The sequence below is a fragment of the Gallinula chloropus genome (assembly GCF_964237585.1).
Source record: "Gallinula chloropus genome assembly, chromosome: 4".
Taxonomy (NCBI): Eukaryota; Metazoa; Chordata; class Aves; order Gruiformes; family Rallidae; genus Gallinula; species Gallinula chloropus.
The window spans coordinates 52993834-53015857 of NC_140088.1; the positions used below are offsets into that span (position 1 = coordinate 52993834).

The 22024-nt window shown below is 40.9% G+C and overlaps 1 protein-coding gene across 2 annotated transcripts in view; it reads left to right on the plus strand.

The window, feature by feature from the left end:
* Positions 1-5366: 5366 nt before the first annotated feature.
* Positions 5367-22024, plus strand: part of LARP1B (La ribonucleoprotein 1B) — a gene marked incomplete at its 5' end in the record, with an annotated part of 31636 nt that continues 14978 nt past the window's right edge. For both annotated transcript variants that reach the window (XM_084262652.1, XM_084262653.1), the window contains 5 exons: positions 5367-5649; positions 13467-13528; positions 14583-14642; positions 18219-18387; positions 19724-19867. In XM_084262652.1, the coding sequence (XP_084118778.1) occupies positions 5367-5649; positions 13467-13528; positions 14583-14642; positions 18219-18387; positions 19724-19867 (718 nt within the window). The remainder of the gene's footprint in view (positions 5650-13466; positions 13529-14582; positions 14643-18218; positions 18388-19723; positions 19868-22024) is intronic.

The following is a 22024-nucleotide window of genomic DNA, read 5'->3' on the forward strand; positions in this document are numbered from 1 at the left end:
TATCTGCTTTTATGACTTGTTTTGTTGTTGCAGTTATGAGAAAGGGAGGTAACGTGACAAGAGAAAGGGCTTGAATAAATACAACAGAGAAAAGACAGATTTTGTAAGCCACAGAGCAAGCACACACACACACAAATCAATTTCTCTATGCTACGAAGTGCAACATGCCAAAGTAAATATTTTCAAAGCGCACAATACTAGGAATTAAACAGCTGATGGGAACTTGACATGCTGAGGTTAGTGCTATGATGATATTACTAACAAGGTTTAACTTGCCAAAAGGGCCTGCTATTCACGGGAGCAAATTTATGGCCATGTAACTCCTGTTTGTGAGAGTGTCTTTTGGGCTAAGCAGTGAAAGATGGGTCTCTGTCAAGAGTGAGAAATTGTACTTTGCTGTGTAACTAAAGTAATATTGCCAAATATCAAAGCCAATTAAGATGCATTTAAGAAATTTCTCAGGTTAAAATAACAAAGAAGGAGAAATGTGGTCTGTTTCTGCCAATTATCAGACACAGGAAGCCATTAGGGGGTCTGCAAAGGGGAGAATCTTGCTGTGTAAATGTTTTTAACCTTTGAAAATTCGACTTTTAAAACCAGATTTTAAGGTTAAATTTGAAGAAAACATTATTAGAAATCCATTTTGATGTTAAATGAGAGTATTATTTTAATCCAGCAGTTGCATGAGAAAAATATTGGAATAGGGTTTCTGCACTAAATCCAAATAGCAGGTAAACCATTCTATATGTCTTAAATTTATTGTAAAACGCCTTGATGGTTTTGAAGTTTTAATGTTTTTCAATAAAAATCCTAAAAAGCACAAACCAGGTGTGAGCTTTTTTTTCATCCTTGTTAACAGGAGTTCAACATGCATTTCCCTGTCATCCTGTAATCCTCCTTATTCCTACTGGTACTGAGGCTCAAGAATAGTAATCTACAGTACAAGATAAAAGCTTCACAAAACAGTGATACCACTGTCATGTTTTTCTATATGTGGTACCTAGTAAAGAAAATAAACTCTCATCTAATTAAGATGCCTTTGTGATTACAATTTTATACTTTTCAGTGGCTTCATTGTGCTAGAATTTCCAGGACTTAATTAAAATCCCTTGTACTTTTAAAAGGGTCCAAAATCCGTACAGTTCCTTACTGCTTACTGCTGCATTTCAAGAAAGGGTGTTGTACCATAATACCCTCAAAATGTGTTGTAGGACTGTCTGGCTGTCATTGGAAAAAAAAAAAAAGTCACCCTTCTGTTGCTGGTTGCTCTTGCAAGATGTGGGAAGGGTTTTGGAGTGAACAGGAGCAGGAGTATGTCATATGAGTAGAAATACCACACACTACCCAGCAGGCTGCTTTGAACACATAGCTGTAAATGGTGCTGGCAGGGGTGTCTGAGTCTTGATGGTGTTTATATGCCAAAAAAAATGTGTCTTGGAAAACTGTCTTAATCTGTGGCATGGGAGCAGTCATTCTGAGTGAAGCCTGCTAATTTCCCCAGCAACCAACATTTACTCAATTTTATTTTGGTGGTCAGTGACCCTGTCTGAAGAGTGAAGGCTGTAGCAACACCTTCGTCTGTGTTTGCAAGGAAAGGCTCGGGACAGTGAGAGGTTATATCTGGTATATTTGCCATGAGTAACCCAGGTAATTATTTTTAGGGTTTTGTTTACACATTTCTCTCCTGGCACGTAAGTGCTGATAGACATCTATAACAGAACACATCTAATTGTTGTCAAACGGAGCTTTTTGTCATTTTTTTTTCCAACTCCCAAAAACTCCCTCAAAAGTGACCTCTCAGAAATTCCTTTATTTTTTTTCACGAGGACAGATGACTTGTATTAATTTAGAAAGTCTGCAGAAAGGTACCATTACTGGAATGCCATATGCCTGTATATGAATATTCTTTAGTAGATTAAAAAATGAAAATCCCTGCATCTTCAGAACACTATTTTTGCTTAGTAGCTGCTAACATTTTGAGGTACTTAGTTTTTTGGGTTTTTTTTAATTTATTGTAATTGTTTATGTCTTGTGTTGCTTTTTTTTTAAAAAAAAGTTGATCTTAATTACAGTTGGTTGGGCAGGGAAGTTTCTTTATCTTAAGCTGTCAGGTTCTCTGTCAGCTTGGCTGTAACATGATAAGTGATACAGTATTGAGCTTCATCTAGTTGGTAGGCATGTAATTCCTCATGAAAAACTATTATATGGGTAAAATACTACTGTTACACAATCCTGTAGTTTACAATGTTTTCTGGTGCGTGTGGATGCTTCTACACAAGATAAAACATTTTAAAAATGTAAAATAGCTCTTGACTGTTGTTCTCTTGGTTTCATATAGTATAAATCAGCCTCTTTTAAAAATATGAGTATTTTAAATACTGTACTCTTAAAGGAAAATGCCGTGAGTTTTGACAAGGAAGGCTGCCTTGCCCTGCTAGAAAGTAACTAGAGGAGTGATACAAAGTGGGTGAAGTTGAGGATGAATCTTAAGGCAACCTTAAAAGCTTTTTATATATTCCTAGGGTCCAGTTCATCCCATGAAGTACACAGCAAGCCTTGTACTACCACAAAGTTAGCAAAACATGTACAAAATCTTTTTGAGCTGCCACATCACTAGTCACCTTTATTTTGCCCCCTGATCCCAGTTAACTCTTAATCAGTTTCCTGCTTTTTTTCCTGGTCTATTCAGGTTCCTGCACTGCAGTATTGTGATGTTCCTGAAGTCCCAGCTGACCTGCACATCTGCTTACTTATCTTCTAACACTTCTGTGAGAAAAAGAGGAAACAGGAGGTTAATCCCCTCCTTAGCAGTAACCTAGGTAGGGCCTCTCTCATATCACTCTAACTCTTGCATAGCTTCTGAGTTTGGGAAACCAAATAAAAGATGGGAACATTGTTTTGAATGGGTAGTGTGACTGATACTCCTGTTTTCAGGAATGTAGGTATAAATGAATACAGATTTTTCTTTCCTCTGATCAAAATTACCCAATAGGAACACTTTACTCCATTTCAAATGAATTTGTCACTGAAATATGCAATATTACTAGATTAGTACATTACATATGAAGAAATCAAGTTCTTCATTGCAAAGGCAAGTGCTTCTAAGAGTTCGAAGTTTTGCTTTAATTTTAATCATTCCACTTTTTTTCCCTCTTTCTTGGTATACATTTGAAATCAAGAAAGAATACCTGTGTTATTTTTGAGCAAAAAGTGCTTAGAAGCAATAGTTTATGAAAATGAAACTCCTGCCTTACTGCCAATGTTTGGAGCTTAAACCTGCAGTTAGAGAAACGTGCATGAAAAATCAGTTGGCTTCCTCAGAATAAGCGTAACGATTGTGGTAGGTGCTTTAATTTCAAACCTTTACCACAAAAAGCTGTTCATTTCCAAGTATCTTGAACAAAGCAGCAAGCAACTGGGACAGGGGTTCATCTTTGAGGTAGACCTGGGCCTCCACTAGGTCATCACACCTGATGGGACTTGGGGAGGAAAGCATCCACACGCCACCACTGCGGGTTGGGACTGTAGAAGTGCTTGGTGTAGATGACCTCTGTTCTTTTGAGCTGCTACCCACAGTTCTAGAATAATCCTAGAAATGTCTCTCTGTTCCTGAAGAGTATGAACTGTGGTGGAGTTTTGGTGGGTTTTTGGAGGGGTTTTTTTCATGAAGGAGTAACACTGCGTACAATCTCATTAAAGCAAAGAATAACATTACCCTGAACAGAACATAAAAACACTGGAAGGTTGGTTACTAGTGGGATATTTTACTGGCTGTATGAAAGCCTGTTGTTTGCGTCGATTAAAGAGATCTCAGCTATTTTTTGGAAGACACACATTATAAGCAAGCCCTACATCTGTTGCTTGAGAGAGACTGAAATTGGAGAGCAAAGGGTGTCTTAAGGTGCAACCAAGAAGAATTACGGGAACACTAGGAGGCTGCAAAGGGGAAATGGGGTGATTCATTGCACGCTGCAGTGGCTTTCCTCATTCTGTGACCTTAGCACTCCCAGGATAACACGGTGGCAGAAGCACGGGTATAACCCAACGAATCCAGCAAGTGTGGTGCTAGGGCACGTGTGCTACTGCAAGATGACTTCTGGGAGGTTCTTGGCAGAAAGCAGACAGGTAGAGGAGGTGTGGTGTGATAGCGAAGGTGCCAGTCTGTTGCAATGCTAATATGATGCGTGATTTCCTTGCTACTTGGACGAGTGTATGCTCTTGTGCCCGCTAAACACATTCTCTAGGCTGTGCTACTGACAGTGCTGGACCGAGAAGTCCTCTTCCTGCAGCAAAATACGCTCAAGCCTCCTACTGTATTTTGAGACCTTTGTTGTGTTGTGCAAGTGTGGGAAAGACTCCTAAAACCAAGATGACCTGTAAGTGTTACTTGAGAGCTGAAACCATCTTTGGGTGTGTCGGTAACGGAGAGCAAGACCACAGCAGCTGCCCTATTTTGTGCTTTCATGTTCTCCATTGCCCACCATCTTTGCCTCTTTCACATTTCATCCTCCCACTGGAGCAGCCAGATTCAAAGGAGACTTGGTATTAAAATCCAAAAAATACTTAAAAAGATTGGAGATTCTAATGAGATTTTCTAAAGGGAGCCATCCCCTCGTTTTAAAGCAGCTGGTGCATGGCTTGGTTCTTGTTTTTTTAGCTAGTCCGTGTGTGTTTCCCGATGTGAGGTGTCCACGTGGGCTTGGTTTTGGGTGCCTCCACCTGACTGCGCTGGGCATCGTGCGGGCTGTTTCCTTTATGTTTCCTTAACGCGAGGCCAAAGCGAAGCACGTTTACTAACGAAGGTGCTTAAGCAGCTGCAGCGGATCGTAGGGGTTTTGAAGAGGGTGCCCCCGCTGCCGGCTTCAGCAGGTGCTTTCGGGAGGGCCGGTACCACGGGGCGAGCGGGTGCGGAGGCGGGAAGCCTCGTGCCGCCGTGCGCGAGCCCGGCCGCGGTGAGGTCATAGCGTACAGGAGTGCCCCCCAAGCCCCGCCTCGCTCCTACGGCGGTCACCGCCCGCGTCCCGTCCCGTCCCGTCTCCCTCCCTCCCTCCTCCACGCGGGTAGGGCCGCTCCGCGCTGCAGCGTGTCCGGGAGCGACTCCCATCACCCTCCCGTGCCTCTCCCCTCGCCCCTCCTCGTGGAAGGCGTTGTGCTGCGGGCGGCGTTCGCTGAATGAGAGACTGAAGCAAAGGAGGGAGGGAGGGAGCGAGCGGCGTCCCGGCCCGAGCAACTGACGGGAGCTCCCGCAAGCCCCAACCGGCGAGGCGGGGCGGGGCGGGGCGGTGGCGAGGGGAGGAGGCGGACCCTCCGCCTTGGCTTTCCCGCGGCCGCCCCGGCTGGCGGCCCCTCGCGGTGGGCGGCAGGGCATGTCCGCGGCGCAGGTGTCGGCGGTACCCGCCGAGCGGCGGGGTTGGAGCGGTGAGGGCGGCGGCGGCGGCCCAGGGGTTAGCCAGCCCCGGGAGTCGAAGGAGCCGCGGCAGTCGGAGTCTGGCTCGCCTCACGGGGAGGAGGCCGCGGAGGAGGCTGGTCGGTGGCGGCCGGCAGTTGAAGCCCCGCCGCCCAAGGAGAACCCGTGGAGGAGGCGCAGACCTACGCGGGACAGTCCTTCCCCTCCCGCGGCGGGCGGACAGTTAGTCCCGCAGGACCCAGGTGCGGCGGCCGGGCCGGGCCCATGCGTGTGGCGTGCCGGGGTGGGGGGAGGGGGGTGCGGCGGCGGGCCGGGTGCGGGCTGGCTGGTGCCTGGTGGTTTTCTGGTTTGGGGGTACGGCTTTGTTTGGTTTGGGGTTTTGGGAGGGTTTTTTTTTTTTTTCCTTTTCTTGTTACGTTTTGTGTAGAAACGAAACGTGTGTTTCTCCCCACGGCCCAGCCGGGCGGCGTGCTGCCGGAGCAGGGCCTCGGGTGCGGGTCGGCCGGCGCTTGCAGCTCCGCGGGAGCCGAGCCGGGAGCTCTGCCTTTTGACATACATGGGCAGAGGAGGGAAGCGAGCGAAGGGAGGTGGGGTCCGGCCGCAGCCTTCGCCCGGCCCGGCCCTTGGAAGGGGGGGGTGGGGGTGGTGGGGAGCAAACATGGGGACATGGTTAACCTGCGGGCTCCCGGGAGTTGAAAACGGTCACCCCCGGCCTGGGAGGGAGGGGGTGACCTCCGGCGAGCCCCACGTGGCGCTGGGCTTCTGGTGCTGGCAAACAGGGCTGCTAGGCTACTTCTCCCGCTTTGCTTTCCTTTTACTACTGCTCCTAAACTCTGCTTTGCTCCTTTACCGCAGGTCTCCTTTGCCTAATTATATAGTAAGGCCTTCTGTACAATCCGTTACTTGGTTTTGTTTTCCAGAAGATTTGGATTGTGGAGGACTCAAACGTTAACAAAAGTGGTCAGTTTGCTCACTCTTAGGATTTGAGCTGTTTATGTGGAGAGAGAATGGAGCGAGAGTAGCCGTGGTATAATTTTGTGGCCTTTAATCACTACACGTAAGATAAAGCTACTTAGCAGGCTCTATACTGACTGAACAGGCAGATGACTTTACAAAGGTGGTTATTGAAGACCTGACTTGAAATTGCCAGACTTCGTACTGAGGCTAGCACAAAGTTCCTGGAAGTTAGCTTCTTGGAGTATTGTTTTTGGCTGGAAGCAAACTACTGACCTCGAAGTACATATTTCAACCTGTGTTTCCTGAGAATTTCAATCTCAACACTTGCTCCTGAAGGCACCTGACAAACCTTTTTGTGATCTGACACTCACTTTTATCCTTGAATTACATATTTCTCTTTGTAAGGGAAGTAGATATTTAATTTATAGTTCCAAGCATACAGGTCATGCAAGCAGAGGAAAGAGTTTTCCAGACCACAAAATCTCTTCTTAGCTGAAGATCAAACCTTTCGGCAGCTTATATAGTCATCTTTATCATCTCAAGTGTTTTGTTTGCATGTACTGACGCACTCGTAAATACCTATTTATGATTTATGCATAGCTTCTACAATCCGTCTTGCTGGGCAGCAGCTTGTGGTCTTGTCCATACATGAAAGTGAGCTTGTCACTCATTTCCCTTGCTGTGGCAGTAATAATAATAGCACATAAGCACTATGAAAACTTCTGGGTGGGTGTTGTTGTTTGTTTTTTTTTTTGGCATGAGCACCTTGTGCTTCACCTTCTGTAAAGTTTACTTTTCCACTTAAAGCACACAAATAGCTGTTGGTGGAAGTAGAAGTGAGGAAGGAGGTAGTGTGTTCATACAGCGTTAGTGCCATGTGCTTAATTTGTTGATTTCAGAGAACTTCAAATTATTTCTCTTTATAAAATCTGTGCTTACCATTTATTAAATGAATATTAAATTGTAGTTGCACTGGAACCTCTTTTTCAGTGGCAAACGTGTAATTGGGCAGACGTGGGAGACACTGTTGCTGGTAATGGCAGCACGTACTAGGGTGCGTGATTTGGTTTGGCCAACACCAAAAGCACCAGGAAGGACCCACCGCTCGCTCCTTTCTAAAAGGCAAAGCAGATGACCTTTCCTGGCTGTTAGAAGAAAGGAATTGCCATGTGCTTCCATCTGCAATGAGGGATGTATTTTCAAGTAACTAATTGCATGTTGGCAAAGCAAAATCGGCCACGCTAGGCCCTTAAAAATGTAGTAGTATGGACGTTAGTCATGTGAAATAATGAGTGGATGAGCAGAAATACTACTGGGGTGGAATGTAAAACTATCCGTAAAGAGGATAATAAAACATAAAGGAATCTCACATCAAAGTAGTGCCTGAATCCTGTTTGACTTGTTGATCCTGGCTTAATTGTTGTACGTTTCCTTAGACATTCACCTATGGTATGTTCAGTGATAGTTACACACTTGAGAAAATTGACACCGGTCTCTCATCTCTTGACTTTCAATTTAGTGTGGTTTTAGTTTATAACAGGTAAACCTGACTCTTGTAACTGAAAAAGAATGTTCATGTCACTCCATGCTGGAAGGAAAAAAAAATAATGTGAAAGACTTAATCTTGGCAAAATAATTTGGTCAAAGCTTTGTTACTGTGACCCTTCTATTAAACTGCTCCTTTAAACAGAATAATTTCAGAATTATGTGGTTACTTTTGCATCCTAATCTGCATTTAACTCATGGAGAAAGACTTGTAGCAGTATGACATTGCTAGTGAAATTAATAGGCTTCTGTTTAATCCTGGTGACGGTGAACACAAGGTGTTAGCCTTAGCATAGGCTGTCAAGTGATGAAAGGTGTTTCTGTGGTCTATCTTACTCTCTGTGCCTTCCCTTGTAGCACCCAGCAAATATATCATAGTGAGTCTTCAATTCTTCAAGTTAAGGCTATATGAGTAAGAGGAAAGGAGCAGTTACAAATAAATGTCCTATATAATCTTGTTATCTTGTAAAAAATTAAATATGAGATAGTTTTTTGTTTTTTGTTTTTTTTTTAATTGAGCAAACAAGATGTGTCTTTATGGAAGCTGCAGAACAACCCAGTGTTAGTCCTGTATTCCTTGTTTTTCCTCTGAGTTTTTGTTGCAGTTTTGTGAGGCTGTGCTGCCCATACAGTTTTTGTAAGCAGCAGTTCCAGTTTTCTGTCAGCCTAAACTATAAACAACGAGCAATTCAAGGCCAGAAGCTGCTGCCCGAGAGATAGTCATAATGCCTCAAACAATTGTATCACAAAAGTTCTCTCATCTCTTTGATGAAACCTGACGTGCTCTCCCTTTTGTAAGCTTGCAGAAGGGAATCTGAATGGCAGGTTCTCTAGTCTTCAGGTGATTTCTACAGCTGATGTAGATCTCTAATGATGTGTTAGATAATTATTCAAAAATTTTGTGAAATGTGTGACAGTATTCAGTGAAGGAAAATACCTGTGCTGCTGAAGTGATTGAAGTGGGTTTGCTTCTTAGTGTGCTTGAACGGTGTAGTTAATTAAAATAACTGCACATTTCAGTCTCTCATATTGTGCTCAGTTTGGCTGTCTTCATAACCTCTATTTCTGGGAGTCAAAGATATTTTGGTAGCAGAACCAGTGCATTGTAGTGCTGTTGTATAAATTACTGTGCCGTAGTTTGTTAGCAAACTGGTTGTAAAAATAAATTTAGTAAAGGTATACGGTGTTACTAGAAATGGCAATCTTGTGATAGTAAATGGGTAAATGATCTGATTACCAATTGGTTTTGTTTAAGTCAGATGATACTGTTCTTACAAATTCGCTGTGTGTTTGAATAGCAGCTTTTAAAATTATTTTAATGATTATCAAAAGGTGCAACACTGACAATTACCCCAACCCTGAAGGGATTAAAAACCTTATCTTTACAAACCTGCTGCCTGTATTTTAGTTGCATATCACAACATGTGTCATTTTGTTTCTAGGGGGTTGTTTTTCTTGTTTGTAAACTGGAGACCTGTTACCAGAGAAAAATCCATCCTGTTGCCTAGAGTCTTAAGACAGTGCTGGCTTGTGCTCCAGCACGTGCTGTTGCCTTTGGAGTGTGAAAGCTTCTGTAGGAATTGAGTCATGGGTTGCAGCTTTCTATAAAGAAACCTAAGAAGAAATTGAGATGAGATGTAACACAAGGAAAAATAAATAGTATAATGATTAGCCAGTCATGTATTGGGGATCTTTGTTCCCTATTGTTTGTTGTATTGATAAACTGACCGTGTTTGACTGTAAATAGGTGGAAAGAAGCAGGTGTTGTAACTCACTGCCTTGGTTAGTTCAAATAGTATGAAGGTGGTCAGTGTAATGTAGTTTTGCTATAAAATGCTTGCCCTATTGTAGGAAACTGTGCTAGCATAACTGCTGGGTTTTTTTTTTTCCCCAGAATCTTGGTTCTAAATCCATCCATGCTCAAGATTTAATATACTCCAAGGGGTTGTTGGGTCACATTTGCAAGACTTTCACAGGTATCTGTGAAAACAACAGATATAGGTATAGCTTACCTTGTTTAATAAAAGGTCATACTGTGAAGTTGCAAGCTGATCACTGAAAGGACAGTTGTCATATGAGTTCAGCAAACATGTTCCACTGAAGTTTTGAAGAGCTGTTCTATTGGGTGATTTTAACAGCCTCTTGAAGTGCGTCTGGTATTTATGTGGTGATGTCCCTTCACTGAAAGAAATACACTTGCAGTCCAAGTGAAAGTAAAACCTCAGTATTGTCTAGACACCCTTATAGCATAAATCATGTTTGTATCAAAATTAGAATATGCTCCCCCTTTATTAATAGACTTGGCTTTCAAAATAAATACCATTCTTCCCTATCTATCAGAAAATATTACTTGCTGATTAGTTATTTGCAGAACATCAAACCATCCGTTCTGAAGTACTGCTACAGGAAGTATAATTTTTCTTGTGATCAGTGTTATTTTTGTGATACATCTTTATATACAAACTTCGCTTTTATTCGTCTCTGTGTAGCATCCAGTCTGCTTTTCCTTTTCTATTGCTGCCCCAGAGGATTGCTGTTGCTTTAGTGGTTCCAAAATTCATCTTTCATTTTTCAGAACTGTCATCCTGTGTATCTTGCTGTACTGGCACATTTGCACAGCCGTGTCTTTGAGCAGAAAATACTTTGGGTTAGGATATGGTGCTTTAAGAGACTGAGAAGAACCATAATAAAAATGGCTTTGAAGGCAGATTTCTGCTTTCTTGTGGCTGGCATCTTTACTGGATGGAGTTCACTGATTGAAAGATCATTGGCAATTCAACTTCCTCATCCATGCTTTTATTTTTCCCCCCACCCCTTCAAAACTCTTCTGAAAGCCAGCAGGTAGTTGAAGATGACTGAATTCTGTCAACACAACCTGTTGTTAATAACAGGTTATCTGATAGCATATGATGGAATAAACCATTTTAATACTGTTAGGTTGGAATTAAATGAAATTTGCAAGGGCTTGCTGGATTCTGCAGAACTGGTGTACTAAAGATGCTATTTCTGTATGTTCAGCACTGTTACATGATGTTGAATCGAAATATGTGAGTAATGTTAAGCCCAGAGCTTTTATCTAAATATGTTCTAGGTAAGTTTTCTCTGAGTGGTGACTCTAGGCCTGTCCATAACAACATAACAGATGGGACCAGGGTAAAACCTTTAAGTGATCTAATGTTTTGTTCTTTTACTCTCCTGCCCTCTTGTTTTTGGGGTGGTTGTTTTTTTCCTCTTCCCTTTCCTGCTTCACACTAAAATCCAACTCTTGTATAAGAAGCCGCTGAAAGCTGGTCAGGAAAGATCAGTGAAGTTAAGTTTTTTGGAGGGTCAGAAGCCCTGTGCAGTTGTTTTCAGTTAGGGAAGTAGAATGTGGTGACATCTTAGGCATGAGTCCAGGAGCCCAGAAAGGGCATCATCAACTAGGTGGTGAGTTGCCTAACAATTTCTTTTCATTTAGTGTGCAAATGCACCTTCCAAGTCTTGGATTACTACATACAGATAAGAGGGATTCCTTAAAACGAGTTTGGTCTCATTCTACTGGATTCAGTTGGCCTCTCCTGCTGCCTGGAATAATATCCCATGACTAAGATAGTGCAGCGACATTGAGTCTTTTATGTTTGAATCCATTGCTACGCCCTGGTGACACACAGTAGAGTTTCTGGCAGAGCAGTCCCTTCAGCAGCAATTTAAGTCAAAGCGCTGTGAGATGGAAAAAGGGCTTCAGTAAGGTAATTGAGCTGCTAGAGAGGGATGTGTGTTTACAGACTACCGGAGGACAAATGCTATGGCCACTCAGTTTACCCTTACAGGTAATTGGCAGTTTTGTTGGAGAAAATTACAAATTTGTTTGTTACTCCACCCCTAGAGCTGTTTCTCTTGCTTTGTAAAGGGCAATTAGTTTACTATTGAATGACAAGTAAAAATTAGAATTATGCAGTTGCTGTGTGTTTCTGAAAGTTCTCAGTTTTAACTTAATTGAGGCTGGACAACAAGTAAGAGGCAGTTGTGGGGGGGGGGTGTTGCCTTTGTTTTAAAAGGAGATCTGTAGGGGGAAGAGGAAAACCTGCTGGTAAAGGTGTGACAAAGATCACAGGCTGATCAGGATTCACTTAATTCACATGTCTTGTGCGACGTGTAAATTATATATATAAATATATATGATGGTGGAAATATAATTTACAGTGGAATACGGAGTATATGTTAGTTTCTATTTCTAACGTTCACAGTATGTTCCAGGAAGACAGAGGGTTTTCAGAGTCGCTGGACATGAGGGTGGGGTTCCCAGTGTGAAGCTGCGATAAGGAAGATTAGTCACTGGATGCAAGAGAGATAACGGTTAAGGAGGTGATGTTATCCCTATATGGAATAATAATCTACTAGTGATTTCAGTCATGTTCAGTGTTTCAAGCTTGTCTTGCAATAAAATACTGAATAAGAACCTTCAAGGAAAGGTTGTGACCATTTCTCTATGGGAAAGTATGCACTGGGAGAACAGAAACAGGGGTTAACAGAAGTTGAGGTGGTTTCCTCAGTCTTGAGTCTAATCTCCAAGAAAAATTGCCTGATACTAGTGGGTGTGTTCTCCTTGAATTCCCAGTGCCAAAAAAGCTGAACACAATAGAGCTGTGTTGGGGAAAATGGCACAGAATAAGAAAATCAGATTCATATATGGAAGGGTAATTGCACATGTGTTAGAAGATACAGTAAGTTTAAATAGACCTTTGGGGCTTTTCAATGTAGGGTATTGATCCTAGATTGTGAAGCCCAGTAACATGGCCAAATAGGAGAGCTATTTCCAAGGATCATAGTGCTTCCTGGCAGATATTACTGGTAGAAGTATAACGGACTCTTACTCAGGAGATCAGATGGGGTCATTATTATAAAGCTTAGGTCTTGATTCAGGACAGCTCAGAAAATGCACGAGTGTCTGCTTTATTGCAGAGACTTGTATTTATCATAAACGTATTCGTTGTGGAGTCTGGGCATAGCATTTCATTAGTCTTAATGTGTTTTTTACAGTAATTTTACTTTTTCACCTTTATTTTCATTCTTTTCCTCTATTATGAGCAATATGGCTAAATTTTATTTGGCATTTGAGTAAGAACTTAGGAAACGGCTAGGAATTTGTGAATATGTAATTGTTTTTTTCAGGATTTCATAATAAAAGATTCTGTAAATTAATTCTGTCTTATAGCTTCTAATAGTATGTCTTTTTTAGTGTGTTTCAGGGGCTCTTTCTTTGATACTACTTAAGTTAAAATACCAGCATTTTAAGGTAGTCTTGACCTTATAGCTGAGCAAATGCCTAAATACTGTATTATACAGCATCCTGTACACCTGCTTTTCAAGATCATTTACACTCATTAATGTGATTGGGATTTTTTACTTCATATACTACAAGTTACTATGGAAATATCTATTGATGGTGATACCAATGCCTCAAAAAAAACTTTGCTGTGGTATGATAATACTTAAACATAGTTGTTAAAGGATACCTTGCTTATTCTTTAAAGTACAGTCTAATTATTCACCTGAAAATATTTTTCTTTCTTTTCAGAACTACAAAAGTCCACTAAAGTTATAAAAGCAGTGAAACCCAGGACAAGGAAATGCAGCAAGGTTCGTATTTGCCAGAAGGACATCTAGCTATGAGTTACTGGAATGATTCTGTTAGAAGTCCAGTTAATCTAACCTGTTAATCTAAACTGACATGTATCTCGGTTGATAATATGGTAATTAAATAATTTTGAATGAGTATTTCTGGCTATGAATATTCTATAGCAAAAGATAGCCAGGTATTTTGAAGTTACAGCCAAAGCGTTATCTTCTGCCTTGGTAACAGTTAGATTTGAAGACAAGAGAAAAGTAAAAGAGGAAGGGAAATTTAAAATTAGAAGGGACGCTGAAGTAATGTATGTATGAGAGAGGGAAAGGCACTTTTGCTTAAAAAAAGCAATGGGATTATATAATAATGTGAAGAGGCTGCGAAGAAACAGCATCACTTGAGCACAAGCGATGCTAGATGGGTTTTGGAAATGATTTTGGCATGTTGTGATATGTATGCTTTATGTGCTGCTATAAAATATCATTATGACAAGAGGAGACACAGAATCCTTTTATTGAAAAAGTAACTTTCTAAAATTTTGTACAGCCACCCTTTTTGGGTTGCATAATACTGTGCTCAAAAGTGTTCCAAAAGCTTAAAAGACTTCCAGGCAGTTGGTACCTTAAAATAACATAGGAATCTATGTATAAGGCAACGTTTAATCTTACAATTCTTTTATGTGTGCTAGAAGTCATAAGCCTGCTTAGCTTGGTTTATAATAAAATGTAGAAAGTTCTGCTTGCTTCCTATCTTTTTTGGCTGTTCCCATTTAAAATATATTTTTGAAGGCATACTTTAGATAGTTATACTAATTATAAGACACGATATATTGAACCCTGCCTGATTTGGATGGAAGTGCAACAAGTAGTGGATGTTGCAATCGCCCATGTTCTGTTTTCAAGAGTCGCATGTTGTTTTCTGTTGTATGTTATAGTTCTAAAAAAATTACTACTTCTAACCGTTCTACTCAGAGGGGTAGGCTGGCCATCTGAGTCATGACTGGCAGCTTCCATGTAGTAAAAAGGATTACATCTAGGAAGTAGTATGAAAAGTTTGTCATCTTTGTAGGCTGACGATTTTGGTGATATCACAAACTGGCCAACACCAAGTGAAATAGCAAACAATGAAGTAAGTATCTTTTGTTATCTTCTGTATTAATTAAAGAAACTTCCAAACATATTGACTTTTCTGCTTAATACCCACCCCTAAATGTGCTTTTGAGTGTTGTAGAGTTTCACCAAACTTTTGTCAGTAATTGGGGATGCTGTTCTGTGCTTAATTGTGTGCACTGGTGCCAGAATTTCTGAACCCTTCATAAACCCGCATGTGAATGCTCTATTTATCATCAGTGGTGTGCTGTGAACTCAGAGGTAAAATGTGCCACACTGACTCCACTGTTTTAAGATCTGTATTTCTCTTTTCTCTTTCTTGGGAAGCTTGTGGGCAATTGGGAAAGAACCCTTTGGGTTGCGAACCTGTTGGCCTCCCTCATGGCTCAAGATGCCTTGTGCCACTTGTTTTAGGACAGCGTGGCTATCCTTCCCTTATTCCTCTGGTATATTTTCCCCTTGCCAGATCTTTAGTTAACATCCATTCTGTCAAATCATTTCCCTTTCGCTTCATCTCAAGTGATAAATGCATAATACACCTCTGTTACGCTATTTAAAACAAGAACATTGCAAGCTTTAGTTCTGCAGCACCCCTGTGATACTTTGACTGTTTTCTTGGAGAGGGAAAGAAGGAGATTTGGTTTCATCAGTGTGCACTGTGTAGTTGAAAGTGTCCAAATGAAAATGGAGAAAGAGCACATTAAGATAGCTTGGCATGAATCGTTTATCCTGCAGGCTCGGTTTCTAGCACCCTCCCTTCTCCCTTAACTGATTGGCATAACATTGTTGTTTATGTCAGCAACCAAACATCTTCAGGTATCTCACTAGGCTTTTAGTATCACAGGTCAAAATTACACGTGTCTGTAGGCATGACAGCGTTTTGCTTACTGCTCAGAATTTGCCTCTTCTAGTAGCTTGTTCTACAGAATCTCAAAGAAAATCTTGAAGATCTGAACGGATTATATGCCGATAAAGTAATGCTTGTTCAGTTGCTCAGATACCAGTTAACAATATTTCGGTGTGTGCATCCATTTAGGATTCAGACAAGATTTTTTTAATGGTGGCTTTTTAAGTATTTATAAGCTTCTCCGTGGTTAGTATTCCTGCCAGCTGCTGAGATGTTGTGAACAGGAGAGACTGCTGCTTCAGCAGGAGACAGGGGCCATATATTTAACAATTATAATGAAGGACACATGATTTGCATCCTAAAGCTGCTAGTTTCTTTAGTGGCATTAGAGGTGCATAACTCTCAGCTTGCATCAAACCCCTTCCTTAGTTACTCAGTAGGTTAGAAATAATTTTACCTGAGCTTTTTATACCTCAGATGTACAGCCTCTTCATTTGCTACAGTCTAATAACTTAAAAATGCTCTTTGAAGCATTTGTGTGATCAGTTCCACTGTGTAATACTTTTTGTTTGTAACTTTTTTTTGAGAGTACTGTTGCAATGTGAGATACAGTGCAGAGAAACTGTGTGAACTGTGCCAAAAAATTACGATATTTTATATCGTGTTCTGATGCACAGAAAAGGAGAGGGGCTGCAGAGCTTAGATCCAAAAGGTGGAATAGGGTTGAAACAATTCTATGTCCTTTAATAATATTTTAAATGCTGGTGTTGGTTTGTGACTAAGTCTAGAAACATGCTCATTTCAGCTGTTTGTTTTCTTTTTTTCTGGAAATACTGGTTTTAGTGAGTTAAGAAAATGTGCACCACTATCTTTTGTATTTTCTTTAGTACTGCAGGTCTTCGGCCTGTACGGGGTCATGTCAGATTTTGATATGATGACGTCTGTCTAGTACTAATCGAAGTGACTGAGATACATATGCAGTCTTTTGTGAGAATATGCACACTTGATGTTTCCTTTCTGAAATAGTCTGCTTTAAGAATATTTCTGAAAGATTTTTTTTTTTTGTTTACCAAATGGTCTAGATTGTATTGCAGAGATGTTAATTAACTTTTTGCTGAATTAAGTATGTAAGAATTCTAGTACACAAATTCATTTTGTGTCTAGTAAGCCAGATCACATTGAGTTTGTGTTTAATCCAGATTTGTCTAAGGGAAGGCTTTGTGTTCAACCTAATTATGGCACAGTACTCCAGTATCTACTGCGTGTACTCTCCAGCAGGTTCGAAGCTGTCTCTGCAAACATAGGGGCATGCTTTCTGTGAAATGTCTACAGAGCTTCATTTTGCAGGTAGATGAAATGTCCGATCGTAGAATGATTTGGGTTGGAAGGGACCTTTAAAGGTTGTCTAGTCTAACCTCCTTCCTGCCATGGGCAAGGACATCTGAGCAGCCTGATTTAGTTGAAGACCCCTGTCCAGCCTGACCTCAAATCTTTCCAGGGATGGGGCTTCTACCACCTCTCTAGGCAACCTGTGCCAGTGCTTCACCACCCTTATTGTGTAAAAAATTATTCCTTATGTCTAGACTGAATCTACCCTCCTTTAGTTTAAAACCAGTGCTCCTCATCCTGTTGCTACAGGTCCTGCTAAAAAGTCTGTTCCCATCTTTCTTAAAAGCCCCCTTGGAAGACCGCAGCAAGGTTTCCCCAAGGTGGTCTTCAGGCTGAACAAGCCCAACTTTCCCAGCCTTTCCTCACAGGAGAGGTGCTTCAGCCTTCTTATCATTTTTGTGGCCTCCTCTGGGCTTGCTCCGACAGGTCCGTGTCTTCCCTATACTGGGGACCCCAAAGCTGGACGCAGTGCTGCAAGGAGGCTCTCACCAGAGTAGAGTAGGGGAGGACAATCACTTCTTTAACCTGCTGGTCACACTTCTTGTGATGCAGCCCAGGACACAGTTGGCTTTCTGGGCTTCAAGCACACATTTCCAGGTCATGGTGAGCTGCTTGTTCACCAATACCCCCAAGTCCCCTCCTTGGGGCTGCTCTCAATCCATCCTCTTCCCAGCGTGAATTGATAACAGGGAAAAATGCAGCTTTCCACTTTTTGCTAACATGATGTTCACTTTGCTACTTCTTTTTGAAACCCGTTATTCTCTGGGATTTCCAAGAAGTGATGAGCTGCAGGATGCTAGCACTACTCAATGGCACACAGTCCTCAGTAAATGCCATATTCTAATGTGGGGAAAAGATAAATCTGTAATTATACACCTCCACATCCTCTTATCTTTGGCTCCTGCTCTGATTTAGAGGAACAGAATTGTCAGAGTTAAGCCCTATGGCTCCTTACAGCTTCCATGAACATTTGGCATGCTGTTGAGATTGTATGGTATCGTGGGAATTTCCAATTTAATCGTTGGTATTCTGTAAGAACAGCTTTTTAAAGATAATGAATCTGAACAGTAGGTACTGATGAGTAATATTTATTTCCTATAAAATAAATTTCAGTTCTGAGGTATTTTTTGCTCAAGTCTACATCATCTCTTAAGAAACAACCTAAAACTACTTTTTATAGTCTTGCCAAGTAAGCAGAAAATAAAACTATTTAGAATGAGACTTTACACAACACCACAGTTCCTGAAACTCACCCTACTGAGGAGGTAATAATGAAGGAATTTGAATAGGTAGACGAAATTTATACCTTTGGCGATCAGCAGCTGTGCTGTCTGAAATAATTACCAGTATCTCTTGCAGTGTAAGACTGTAAGTCACAATAAGAAGCCAACAAATAGAAGAGAAAAGGAGGAGAAATCTGATCAAAAAAGCAATAATGGAATCAAGGACAACCCTGAGGCAAAGCCGGATGGTCCAGGAGATAATATTAGTGAAGATGAAGCTCAAACTAATAACCAAAGGAAGAAAGGTCAGTGTGGGCACTGTGTGTAATGCAGTAAGTCACTATTGATACAGTGACATTAATTCCAGTTGAATGACTTGATGAAACTTACGTTTTGCATTTTCTAGTTGATAAAGGATGTATTGCTTTCTGCTAGAAAGCTCAAACCAGGCTTCTTTTCTCAGCTTTTGGAGTATTCAGTTCAATCAGATAGGAATTCCAGGCGAAAAAAACATACCAGCTCATGTCAGGGTCCCTGGAGCTCTGACAATTTCTGGAAAATTTTAGCATGGCTGCACAAACCATTACTAGCTCTCCTACCTTTATTCCCTAAATAGATGGTACTATGTTAATTGAACTTCATATGTTAGTGGGTGTATTACAATATTATACTAACACTTTAATTTTCTTGTTTTACTAGAAGTTTACACCTTGAAGTGTTCACTTGAAAACTAAAGCAGGTTATTCCTTTCCTTTGATGCAATCTGTTACGTTAAAAATAGGAAGCAAACCTGTGTCTCATGCGGTCAGCAGGCTGGAGAAACAGCTGAGGTTTTAAGATATTGCAGCCATGAGCTGCTTTTTTTTCCTGCTTCCCTACTGGTATTTTTTCAGATCCTAAAGACCTTTGTTGTTTAGATTTGTTTACGTTTCTGCCTATGTATTTAAAACCAAATCTTGTATCACTTTTAATTTTTTCAGTGTAAGTGGCAATGTAAAACAAAGCATTCTGCAGGTACCACCTTTCCCCCCTGCAATGTGGATAACACATTTTATGTATTTGCTTATAATTCTTTGCTACACAGGTATGAAGCCCCCCACAATACCAGTTAAGTACGGAACAGCAAATATTATCATTAGATAAATGGTTAGTGGATATTTTAGGCCAGCCTATGACAAAATACAGCTTTGCTAGTAATTTTTGATGCACATGAATGGACTTAATATCTCAAGGTAAAAATACAATTTCACAGCTAAATTAGGACAATTTCTGTGGTTTGCGATTGAAATTTTTACTGGTTGATTTGATGTGTTGTTTTTATCTTTAAGTTTCATATGCAAGTTCTGAAATGAAATATATGCAGTAAGTTAATTATTATATAACACTTATGTAGCTACACTTTTTGGTAATGGAGCTTAAATCTAAAAACTCATTAAATAAAAAAGCTCATCTTCATTTCATAAATTTAAAACTTGGGTAAGGTTACCTTTCGGTTTAAGACATTCCTGTCTTAAAGCTTCTCCCAGGTTTTAAATCTTGAAATTAACTTACTATTTCTACAAGGAGAATCCTCTAGAATCTTCTGAGGAGCTGAAACCTCAAGCAGTACCATAACTAAGAGTAATATATTAACTTTTCAAGGTAACAAGCAGAAATGGGTGCCACTTCACTTGGATGATGTAAGGTCAGACAGCCAAGAAAGACCGGGCTCTCGAGCTAGCTCAAGATTCCTGCTGGAAACAAACAAGTTAATACCTCATAACAACAGAAGAAATGATACAAAAAGTAAGTAGGTCCCTGGGTCCTTCTACTTGTGGCAAATAAAGTACAATATCATGTGAGTAGGTATCAGATTGTCAGTTTGTGATGCAACTTGACTTTGCTTATACTAGGTAAAACCTACTGTTAATGTTTGTCAGTAGCTGGTCAATTGTACTGAGGCTTAACGAATTTTAAATTGTAAAAGTGCTTAAAAGCTTAATGTCAGATTATTTCTTCTTCACCTTTTCACATATTGATCAGACCTTTAATGTCTCAATCACTGACTCTGCTGAGTAAAAGTTTGGAAACTGTCTATCTTTACAGAGTGTGCTGCTGCTCTGAATCAGAGCAGCATATATTTTCAGGGCTACCTCCAGGGTCTTGAGCCATGGTTTTACCATGTAGAAAGTTTGGAAATACTCTTGTAAGGTGTCTGCTCTGTCCTGCTCTACTGCTATTTCTACAGCTGCTAGTTACCAGAGTGAGTGCTTGCAGACCTACACTTTGAACTCTACTTTGGCAATTCCACTGATGTTGGTTTTTCCTTTAAGCTGGATCAGTTCCCTCAAGTCCCTGACCTATTTCTCAGCACGGCCATGTGAAAAGTTGTACTAGCACAACAGAGGGAGAAATGCAGCACAGCTGGTACAGCTTCTGGGCCTCAGGTGTTCTCAATGCAGCTTGTCAGATGGCAATTCTTAGGCTGAGTGTAGCTCTGCTGTTTATGTATTTGTCTTTGTGTTTTAAAGTCTCGAGATAGATTAACAATTTAAATGTTTGCACATCAAGAAGTGCTGGGTGCTGCTGAGATGGGATCTGTTTATGAAGTCATGTTAGGAACGTGAATGTAAGTGTTTGATCTGGATGTCTGAGGGATGCAAGGGGAGGATTCTTACTCACACATTGTTTTCATTGGCAGTTATTCCAAATGGTTATCCCAAATTCCAATGGTCAAATGACCTGAAACTTGTAGCATGAACAGTACTTCAAGGCCTTATTCAAGATAACTTTCTGTGTAGGAGAACAGAAACATTTCTTGCTCTTAAAGAACGTTGTCTGTTTAAATTAAAAACCTCTTTTTGGGCTTATTTATAAGACTAGCTCCTGGCAGGATTATATGTAGGACTTTTGCATGTGTTTGAGCCACATAAACTTTGAACACAAAAATTAAACTGATTTTGGGAAATAGTTGAAGTGATACATATGCATTTGGGACCTTTAAGGTTTGAGGGTAGCAAGTGCAAAGGCAAGGATTCAAATTCCCAGAGGGTTATATAGATTATGATAGTCATAAATTCAGAGTCTTATTTGACAGAATATAAATTACAGAACTTGAATGTATGAGCATACATATTTTGTAGTAGGGTTCATAAAAAATAGTTGCTAATAAATCAAGTTTTCTAATAAAGAATCATACCTTCAATCAGTTCTTGGATAAATTTGGCAACTCTCAATTTGATCAAGTAGGGGCTGTATCCCCAGGCAACCCTCTGACAAAGAGGTCGCCCAGCATGTGGAACACTATCCAATTAAGAAGCTTTCTGCCAGGGTGAGTGATGCAAGTCCCAGAGAATGTTAGGAAAAGAGAAATAAACGGTGTGAGAGAGGACTTCATTTTCTCTCATGAATAAAGGGAGAATTACACCTGTCCTGAAGTTTTGTGGTGAGTGGAGCCAAGATCCCTGGGACTGGCTTGCACCTGCTTTGTTTCCTTTCTGCTGCTGCTTTTTTGCTATGTGCAGAGCACACATGTGTATGAAAACCTTACATAGATTCTTACAGCGTCATCTTAGATTTGTGTATGTTATTAAAAAAGGGTCCTTCACGTAAAAGCTCAGTTAGGGGCACAACCAGCAGGGAACAAATGATTGTTCTGTCAGGGGAGCAGTAGGCAGCTGCTTCTGGGGACAAAAGGGAGGCTCCAGAGAGCCACTGCTGTGGAAATCCCATCGGAGCAGGATCATCAAGAGCTCTTCCTAGCTTTCTTGAGGGACTGGGTGTTGTCCACAGGAGGAGAGTATTGTCATGCCTGGATGGACAGTTGCATGATCATTCCTTTCTCTACCAAGCTGATCATGGGCATTGTGATCCCTGAGTTGGCACCAGAGTGTCCAGTTTCTACAGAAGCATTTGAGACGGACTGCCAGTCGAGGCTATTTACTCTTCTTTGCTAATGGCTTC